The following is a 10,111-nucleotide window of genomic DNA, read 5'->3' as shown; positions in this document are numbered from 1 at the left end:
CTGGGTGAGTAAGGCTGCAGGCTTGCTGTGACTTCAGGATCCCTGGGGACCCTATCCAGTCAGAGGGAGCCCCCAACTCTAATGAGAACCGGATCTGGTCAGCACCTCATATATATTTGAAACCCGTTTCCCTCTCACCCCATCTGCAAGATGGGTGCCCATTTTGTAGATGAGGAAACTGAGGCTCAGTGACAGTAAGTGACAAAGGCTGGATTTGAACCTAAGTCCTCATCTGGGGCCCACACCCACCAGACCCCACTCGACCGGGCTTTCTGTTTGAAAGAACTGCACCTCTGCAGCATCCCCTGGGCTTTCCCTGGTGGCTCAGTTGGTGAAGAACCCACTTACAGTGCAGGAGATCGCCTCCAGCACAAGAGACACAGGTTCGATCCCTGGGTCAGGAAGATCCCCTGGAGAAGGAAATGGCAACCCACTCCAGCATTCTTGCCTGGAGGATTCCATGGACAGAGGAACCTGGTGGGCTACAGTCCATGGGGTCCCAAGAGTCGGAGACGACTTTAGCGACTAAACCACAACATCCCCTACCAGGTGTATACACCCAGTTCACCTTGAGAAGGCAACCTTATGCCTGTTTCCCAAAGCCACAGTCACTTTCCAGAGTGGAAGTATTTTTCCAAAGGTAGAGTCTGCCCCCATCAAGGGGCTCTGGAGAAGCGGAAGATTCCCAGGGGAAGGGGCTGGCGGTTTGAGGGTCTACCCCATGGTTGTGCTCACCAAAGGTCTAAGCTGGGGGTGGGGGTGGGGTCTCTAACACTAGTAGAGCAACCTCTCTGGACCTCCGTTTCCCCTCTGTCAGATGGGGACTGTCCGTCTGGATGGCTGTGGGGGGGCTACAGAATGGGGGACTGGAGATGGTGCCCCCCCCAAAACCCTGGCAAGAGGGTGGCTGTCTGCCTCTCCTTTGCTGCAGAGCTGGGGAGAAAATCAAGCTGCCCCCCTCGCCCCCACAGTCCCCCCAGCCCAGACCCAGGTGGTGGGCAGAGCGCAGGCGAGAGGCTCTGGGGAAAACAGCGTGAGTCACCCGCCGGCCGGAGCGTGTCCTTCCCGGCTGAGAACCAGCGGTGGCAGGTTTCATAGGTAATTATGTAATTTATGAGGCTCCCGCTCGCGCCTGCTTCTGAGTCAGCCCGGCTGTGTCGTGACCAGGCGGAGGCTGGCAGAGCGAGACGTGGGCACCAGCTCTGCCCCTGGGCCCTGGCCTCTCTGCTCGCGGGGGCTGAGGAGGGGCGGGTGCTGTCTCAGACCTGCAGCATGTCCTCCTGTGGCCCCGGTTCACATCAGGACGTGAGCTCGCAGGCGTGGAGTGGACGGCAGGAAGATGCTCTGTGGTCAGGGTGTGGGTGGGGGACGGCTCTAGGGGAGAAAGCCCTCCCAGAGGCAGAGGGTCTTTGTTTTGAAACCCTCCACTTAAATGCTATCTCCGAACATACAGACACACACACGAGCATTTAGATTTTGATAACATGTATTTATTACTTAAATGGTCTGTATTTGAAGAGTGTTTGAAGAGGAAGAACAGGAATTCTTACATCCTTCTAGCCAGCACAAAGAAGCCCCGCTATTTGGTGGGACAGGGCATGGTCACTGGCCTCAAGTTTATCTCCCCTGGGCCCACATGGTCCTCCCCAGGGTCCATGTGAAGGCCAGTCCGTATGCGGCAGGACTGGCCCCCTGGAGAGCAGTCTGGGTCCTTCAAATGGTGGTGGGGCGGGGGGGTGCAGGGGCCTCCCCCAGCTTCCTGAGTGAGGCAGGCAGGGTGCTGTGCGTCGGCCTGCTGGGGCCTGGGTGCCCTCTGCGTGGTTCATCAGCGGGGACTGTGGAGCAGCCCTGTGAAGCAGGAGACAGAGGAAAGGGTTGAGACTCCAAGATGGGGTCAGAGAAACTAGGTGGGAACCAGCGCCCCCACCACCAGCCCAGTGTCATCCTGGGGTCCTGGACAGGGCCCAGGGGTCTGCCGCCCACCCCGCTCCCAACTCGGTTTCCCTTCCTGGGCCCCTACCGCCCTGGACAGAAAGCAGAGGGAGACAGCAGGCCAGAGGGCCCTGGGGTGTCAGACCGACCTCCCCTTCCTTCTTTCCACCGCTTCTTCTCCCAACCAGGCCCCCTCCCCACTCAAGCCCTTCTTCGATTTTTCCTGGCTGAAACCTGCCACAGACACCACCACACCCGTAAAGAGATAAATAAATAAAAGAAAAACAACGTCAACTGTGAAAGGCAGTCCAAAGCTGAATGTTTTCCGGCCTGAGTTAATTACACTTTAAATTGGCATGTTTACTGATGGGGGATTTCAAGTTAGCAGAGACACCCCCTCCCCAACTGTCTGTACAGTAAAACTCCGCAGGCTGGCGGGCTCCCCCAGGCCTTGGCAGGCCCTGCCGCTCCCCTGCCAACGAGAGAGCATAACAGAAACATCTACTATTTTTGAGTGTTAGAGAAAATGAAGATATCACAGATGGTGGAAAGCAGTATCCTGGACGCTTTTCTGACACCCCGGACTCTGCTGCACCTTCTCGGTGGCATCCTGCCGCAGGGGGACCGGGGACCCCAGGCTGGGGGCTCAGGGCACCCAAGTCAAGGCTCAGCCTGATCAGGGCCCCTCACGCTCACTGCAGCGCTGCCCTGGGGGGCTTCCCTCCCTTCTCCACAGCCAGAGGCTGCGTGAACTGGGGCGGTGCGCTCTGGGGAGGACTTAGGAGGCTCCATTCCATTCAGTCACTTCAAACACTGTTCGAAGCCCAGAGGAGCTGCTCTGGGTAAGGTGGCCCTGACCCTCCTAACAGTGTGGGCTCCCTGGACCCTGTGTGTCCCGGGCAGACCCCACCTCTGCTCCAGGCCCAAATGGAAGTCCACTCGTGCTCCTTCTGATGGGCACTTAATCAGACCCAAAGAACGCCTCCAGGGTCAGGTCAGCTCCCCAGCTCATGGTCAGACTTCTGCTCAAGGCAGAAGCCCTCCTTGTGGCCACCTCTGGCTCCGCCCTTGGCTCTGGGATGGGGTCCACCCAATGCTCAGCCCATGGGATGTCTACACACCAGGCACCTGCCGGGTGCCAGGTCCAGAGTGCCTGCAAAGGGGAGACCTGGCCAACAGCATCACATGGTGCCTTCCCAGGGCTGAGTTCCCAACCAGGCACAGGGGCCCCAGAGCAACCACACCAGACACAGCCCCTGCTCCCATGGAGCTTGCAGGCTTTGCAAGGAGATACCTGTTGATCAAAGACTCAGAAGACTGATATCTGACTGCAAATTGAGGTTCTGTATGGATCAGGTGTGGTAGATCCAGGAGGGCTTCCTGTAGGAAGTGGTATTGGCGCAGAGCCCAGGGGACTCATAGGGTGTGAAAACAATACTGCAGCACTAAGGGTATGAGGTGGGCATTGAGATGTCTGCCTGCTCCCCCAGCCCGGCCTGAACTTCCTCAGGGTCCTTCCCCACCCCCAGCCTGGCACTCTTTCTGTCAGGTGGGGGGCAGCGTGGCTGTGCACTGTGGGCTCCTTTCCATTGCCACCAGGATAATGTGAAAATGATGAACAAGCCTCCATCACACCCTTGCTTCTTGGCCCTCGAGCCCGTCCCCGCTGTGACAAATGGCCCCTCGGCCTCTGCAGGGTCTTTTCAGCGGCCTCGACTACAGAGCCTTGGCGGCACTCAAGGGAGATTTATGTTCGTCTTCCCTAGATTCTTCTCAGGTTCTCTGCTTCCTTATTCCCTCAAAGAGCACGCTTTTATTTATTCATTCCACAAACGTCCTCCCCACGCGTGCTTCCTGCTGGTAATAAAGACCTGATTCAATACACTCCCTGGTTGAATACCTACTTTGCACTGGTGTCTGAGACCAGCTTCAGTCCAGCTATTCACTGAGGACCGCCTGTGAGCTGAGCTGACACTGCGGAGTGAGGGCCCTGGCTTCTAGAAGCTCTGTGCCAAGGCAGCAAAGTCACCCCCCGCCCCCACCCCTTGAGAACCGAGGTACTGAGTCCCACCTGGGATTCCCTCCCACAGCCTTGGGGTGTTGGGTCACCCCCTGTCATTGCCAAGAGGGAAACTGCTTATTTGCCAGAGATGGGTCTTGATCCCAAAGTCTGAGAGCACCCTCAGGAAAAACAGCCAGGACAAAAGCACTTTGTCCCCGTGGACCTCAGTTTTCCTATCTGTGTGAGGCTGTGAGTGGAGGGACAGAAGAGAAGGGGAATAAACTTAGGGGTCCTACGCAGCCCTGGGATTTGGGGCTGGGGGGCTTTGCATCCTCAAAGGCCCATGAGGACTGAGACCTCTGTGGGTCCCCAGGGCTGCACCAGGCACCGACTCTGGTGACTCGGGGTGGTACAAGCGAGGGTGGGGGAGAGCACGGACGAGGGGAGCCAAGCCCACCCTGCAGAGCCCGCAGACCGGTCTGAGTGCTCATTCCGACGAGATCTGTACTCACCCGGGGGGCAAACAGCCATCAAATGCGCCCAAAGCAGCCCAACACGGGCCCTGGGTATTCAGATCCCCCACCGTGCCCTGGGCCTTCCGATGGGGCGAGCGGCCCACCCTCTGGGCCAGGGGACACCCCATTCCGGGAGGAACTAAATGCAGGTACCACGTGGGTGCAGAGGACAACCAGGAAAAGCCCGGCAAACTGAACGCTGGGAAAAGCGCGCCTACGTCATCAGGCAAAGAGCGTCTGCCGCCGCGGGGGCCCTTGCCCACGCAGGCACCAGAAAGCCGTGAGCGGGCCTGGGGTTGGGCCCACAGCGGGCTCACTGACACAGTGCCTGGGCGGCGGGCCCAAGTCACTGACCCTCTGGCTCCGAGGTCCACTGTGCCTTTCTTCCTGGCCTCTGTGCGGACAGACATTTTCACTGGGTTTGCCGGATGAAAACAGGCCCTTTGTTTATTTTCTCGTCTCCTCAAACAATAGATAAACCCGTAATTTGGCTTTTAATGAAATTCTGTAGCGAGTAGCGCAGGGTCACCCGTCTGTGGGTCTAAAGTGAGGTTGAAAGCTGCACGCTGCCCAGCGCCTGGTACCCTGGGCTGACATTTTGTCTCATGCATAATTCTCGAGTGGCGGCAATGTACCCAATGCTTCTCCGCACAGCGGCCTGGGCGGTGAGGGGGCTCGGGCGGCGGTGCTCATTACTGCTGCGTTGCGGTGTGGGGATGGTTACATCGGAGCTATTAAATAAAGGCTAATGTTGCTTCCCATCCACCTACATACATTTAATGTATTCCAAAGATGTGTGGATGCATTAACAACAATTTTCATCTCCAAATGTCCCCATTCTCTCAGTTCCATGCATAAAATATTAGCCCCAACACTACGCTCCAGCCTGTTGCAGATGTAGTTCCTATAACCCCTGGCTCTGGGTGCTGGAGAGTTGGCTAGAAAGTGGGGAGGGGGCTCAACTGGGGTGTGTGGGGTTATACTGGGGCTTATCACTCCTTTTGGGGTGTTATACTGGGGGCACTAGGAAGTGGAAAGAAGGGCCCAGACCCAACAGCAAACCCCCGACTCTCAAATGACATCCTGCAAGGGGCAGAAAAAGACGGAAAATCAAACAGCTTTTAACAAATGTGAAGAAATTCTAAAAACCGATTACCATATTCATATGCTTATCACCACATCTTGAGTGCCTTGGCACTTTCCTAGAGATTTCACTTGATAAGGTCCCAGCCCTCAGGGAGTCCGTTAGTCAACCAACACTCACTCACCTTTCCTGTACTCTGGTCCTGGCCTGGAACCCAGGACTGTGGGCACAGCAGGGGACATGACAGAAAAAACTCCTGCCCTGAGAAATTTTACAATCTAAGGGGGAGAGAGAAAGAAAATATTAACATCCATTTAGTTTAATTTCATGTAATTTCAGATAAGCTAGGAAGACAGTGTTAACAGGATGATAAAAGAGGTGGCTAGGAAGAGGTAGGGGCTAGACTGGGTGATCAGAGACAGCTTTGCCAAGCAAGCGACATTTCATCACCTCCGGAGTCCCAAACCCCTGCTCTAGAAAGGGGGCAACAATTGGTGGGGGGAAGGGGAAGCAAGAGACTCTGCTGAGGGTCCCCAAAAAGGAGCATGAAGGGCATGCTTAGGACTCAACTCTGTCAGAAAGATGGATGGACCTAAAAGGGGGATAAACCATAAAGTGTGGCAGGCAGAGAAGGAGGTGGGCCAGTCTGGGGGCCCTGAGACACTAGTTACTGTTTTGGAGCCCAGCATGAGGGCGGGGCGGGGCGGGGCGGGGGTTTGCACAGAGGCACTCTGGTTAGGACAGAGAGAGCGTGACTGCACTCTCGAAGGTTCTCCCTGGCAAAAGAAGAAGGAAGCCTGGAAGGAGAGCCAGGTGGGGGGTCTGTGCAGTGGTCCAGGCCAGAAAGGGTGGTCCCTCCGGCAGGGCTGGGGCTCAGGGCCTGGAGAGGGAGTGTGAGGATCCCATGAGAAGGAGGAATGTCCGTAGAACTTAGAGGCCGGACGCTCCACTGGCGTGGTCACTGCTGGTCTTCCTGGAGCTGGGGCAACCCCTCTGTGCCCTGGGCACAGAGAGGCCATGGGCCGGAAGAGGAACCAATGGGGGGAAAAGCATGCCCGGAGAGGAGATGTCAGAGGTAAGGATGTTGCTTCATGGGGGTTGGAATGATGCCCGTGTCAGAAGGGGCTTCCAGTAGCCCAGGAGGCAAATAACAAATACCAAACAGCCCGAGGTCATCCTTTGGAGGCGCTCACCTTTCCAGGGGCCCTGGACCCTTCCCACGCCCTGGGTGATGCTGCCGTGCGGGGTCTGGGCAGGGTCGGGGTGGGGGATGGGGGTTGCCAACGTGAAGGAAGAATCAGCAGGTAAGCCTAGCCCAGCACCTCGGTAGTGCATCAGTTAGGGACCGCGGGAGCCGGGGTGGGCTCTGCTCCGTGCTGCTCCCAGGAACCCTCCAGAATGGATGCAGCTGGAAAATGAACAAGCCAGTGGCTTGTCCTACATCAAGTCCCCGGGTCAACCTGTATGGAGGCTTCAGAATCAGCACCAGAGCCGGAGGCGTCCAAGGTGGGATTGGATATCGGAAAGAGGTTGACTGTATAATATTCATCGTTTAGAAAAGTGAACACCTCACAGGCAACCTATTTCAGGTACCACTGAACAGGGTTGACAGCAGACTAGAGGCTGCTTCCCCAGACGTTCCCACCCCGACCTCACGGCCCCGCCCACAACCCCACCCCCACAACATAGCCCCGCCCCAGCCCCACCCACAACCCCGCCCCTCCGCCCTCGGATGAGTCAGCACGTGCTTGGCCCTCGAAGACACCCGGACACTGGCGAGCGTGCAGGACGCATGCAAGGTGGGATTTGATGCCGAAGAGAGGCCGACCCGTGTATTGTGCGTCATAAAGAATGCGAACCGGCCACGGGCAGCCTCTCCTCGAGCACCAAGTGGAGCAGCACGCACGGCAGGCAGGCAGGCAGGCAGGCAGGCAGGCAGGCAGGCCGGCCCTGGGGCTCTTCTCCGAAGGGCGTCGTCCCTCTGGGTCTCAGGGCGCCGGGACTCGAGAAGTGGCCGGGACACATGCTCAGGCCATGCACAGGGTCTGCCCTAGGCGGGAGGCCTTGGGGACTGACAGGTGCGGGCCAGTTGGGGGGGCCCCTCCCGGGACCCCCTGTGATTCAGTGGCATTGGGCCGTGGACAAGAGACTGAATCCGAGCTGTTCATCTCACACACCAAGCAAATGCTTCATGATCAGCCTCCCAGAGTCAGCGTGCCCTCCAGGAAGCTCTTGCAGGACGGATGTGGAGCCCATGCATTCACATACCCTGGACGGGGCGGGCTTCAGGCCCACGAGGGGTGGGTGGTACTGAAAACAGGCCATCTGTGTTATATTCGTCATTAATAAAGCGAACTCATCACAGACAACCTCTCCTCAAGTACCCAGAGTGGCGCCTGCTCCACAGACGGCAGGCGTGCACCAAGGATGCTGGCCTCCCGGGAGCCGTCCTGAGGGTGGACCAGACGCCACAGGTGACAGGAGGCAGCGCCCCCTTCCCCTTGAGAACCTGGCCTCCATGTGGGCACCCTGCCCGGGCAGTGACACAGGAAGCCCCCACCCCGTTCTCACCCCCCCAAGGGCTTTGTCAACAAGCGTTCCTCCAAGGTGAGATTTGATACTGAGAAAAGATCAACCATGTATTATTCGAAGTCAATAAAGCGAATATAACACGGTCGATCTCCCTTCAGGTACCAGGAGAGGTGCTGAGCTGAGGAACGAGTGACTCGCCCGGGCCCGCGGGCCCTGCAGGCTGCAGTGGGTACGGACGGCTAGTGGACCAGGTGAAGTACATTAGAAACAATTACTTTCCAACTGGTCGACCATCTGTCCTGTACCCCAGAGTGGTTGCCGGTACTGACGTTCTTCCCCGAGGTGCCACGGCCTCCGAGACGGCCTCTCTGGTGGATTTTGATACCGGAAAGGGGTTCACCGAGCAACATTCGTCGTCCAGATGCAAAGTTGCTCGGGTAACCTCTCCCCGCGTACCATGGAGAGGCTCGGATGCTTGGACTAAGGCGGATGCTTCAAGGTGGCTGAGCTTCCAGAAGACCCTCCCCACTCCAGGGCAGCTTGAATGCTGGGGACATCACCCTCGGCGGGAACCCGCCCATGTCTAAGGCCAGCCCTCCCATCGCCTCCCTGGAAGGTAAGCGAGAGACCCAGGTGGGATCTTGTCCTGCAGAGAGGTGCCCACGCTTGGGCACGGCGCTCTGGGGGCTGCCCACGAGCGTCCATGGACATCTGAGAATGCCCCTTTCCCCCAGTCATCCCATCCATGGGCGGTCTGCAGGTGGAGCGGACCCTGACAGAGTTAAAAGAGAAGAAACCCTGTGGGGCCAACTCCGCAGCCCCAGAACCCAGAGAGGGTGACTCCGGGTACACCCCACCCCCAGCACAGGGGCTCCCCTGGAAGACGTTGCCTTTGGAGGGAGCTCAGTGAGGCGCTGTGCGTGTGCCTGACCTGACACCCACAGCTGCACTCTCCGAGCTCCCACCAACACTGCCTCTGGCCCACGTCGGGGGGGGGGGTGCCACCCGAGCATCCTGCAGTGGGTGACTTAACATGGAGAAACCGGTTGACCCTTTGATTAGCCTCATACACAAATCAAGCAAAACGCCAAACACAAAGGGGAGAGAGAGTACGGAAACAAGCAAATGAACCACAGACGACTGCTCTTCAAAACAAAGCAAGGCAACTCTGTCATCAGAACCCCAGCCTTTCCCAGAGTTGAATATGCTCAGAATCCACCCCCCAGTAATGGGCTGGCCCGTGAGGGTTGGGGAGCAGACGACGTATGCCACAAGCAGAGGCCGGATTCTGTGCCCACCACCCATTTTTCGAACTTTGGAGTGGGACCGACAGCAGAATCCTTTCCCTGACGTTGGCACGAGTTCAGAAAACCCCGTGGGTCTTGCTATGGTTGGAGCAAGAGGCCAGCCACCCAAGGTCTGTCCTAAAGAGAGAAAACAACATTACGGGCAAGTGCCCTTTCGGAATCATGCATACTGACCTGCGCTCCTGAAACTTTCCCAGGGCTGGCACCACCTCCCGGAAGGGCTCATGGGGACCATCTGGACACTGATGGCTAGCAGGCCAGATGACATACGTCATCAGTACCTCCGGGGCATGTCCTGGGGCCGCACCCCTGCACCTACCCGGGAGAGGTCTCCGGCTGCTGGCCACCTCCTGTGGGTAGCATAGCTTCTGCAAATACTCCGAGCTGGGGGTTGTTCTGGAAAGAGACCCACCATGCCATATTGGTCATCTGGGAGGCCGGCCCGCAAAAGACAATCATTTTTTCATGTCCCAGGCAATGGTTTTGCCCCAGAAGCATCAACTCCAGAACCTCCTCCCAAATAAGGCTCAGCCTTTGTGACCATGTGGCATTCATTCAGCACCAGTGCGAAGCATGTCTGTGGGCCAGCGTGGAGCCCCGAGAGGTGCCAACACCGGGCTCCTAGGAAGGACCACACCTAGGAATGCCGCAGCCTTCCTCTGTATTCAGTAGTACTGGCTACAGTGGTCCTGAAGGACCAGACCCCACTGACCAGGGAACTTCCTTCTAGAGTCAGCCT

General features: G+C 57.6%; 1 protein-coding gene across 3 annotated transcripts; it reads right to left on the bottom strand.

Moving 5' to 3' along the window:
- Positions 1–1,474: 1,474 nt before the first annotated feature.
- On the bottom strand, positions 1,475–8,087 carry LOC122706926. 3 transcript variants are annotated; one of them, XR_006344506.1, is made up of 3 exons: positions 6,856–8,073; positions 5,718–5,811; positions 1,475–1,848 (listed from the first exon to the last, which is right to left on the bottom strand). XR_006344506.1 is itself a non-coding variant. In XM_043922509.1 (2 exons), the coding sequence occupies exons 1-2, from the start codon at positions 4,857–4,859 to the stop codon at positions 1,557–1,559; spliced, it is 705 nt and encodes a 234-aa protein (XP_043778444.1). In that variant the 5' UTR covers positions 4,860–5,708; the 3' UTR covers positions 1,475–1,556. The 3 variants fall into 3 exon arrangements, 1 of the variants encoding a protein (XP_043778444.1); XR_006344505.1 differs by having other exon boundaries at positions 5,718–8,087; XM_043922509.1 differs by lacking the exons at positions 5,718–5,811; positions 6,856–8,073 and adding an exon at positions 4,447–5,708.
- Positions 8,088–10,111: the final 2,024 nt, after the last annotated feature.

The sequence above is a fragment of the Cervus elaphus genome, chromosome 13 (genome assembly GCF_910594005.1).
Source record: "Cervus elaphus chromosome 13, mCerEla1.1, whole genome shotgun sequence".
Classification (NCBI taxonomy): Eukaryota; Metazoa; Chordata; class Mammalia; order Artiodactyla; family Cervidae; genus Cervus; species Cervus elaphus.
The sequence above is the reverse complement of the archived record's forward strand: the minus strand, read 5'-3'. Positions and strand labels throughout refer to the sequence as shown.

Bases quoted from the DNA above. Each gene is read 5' to 3' on its own strand.
- LOC122706926 (XM_043922509.1), bottom strand. From the start codon at position 4,859: ATGTCTGTCCGCACAGAGGCCAGGAAGAAAGGCACAGTGGACCTCGGA. The intron at 1,849-4,446 runs GTGAGTACAGAT...CCTGCTTCACAG, and splicing joins GATGGCTGTTTGCCCCCCGG to GGCTGCTCCACAGTCCCCGC.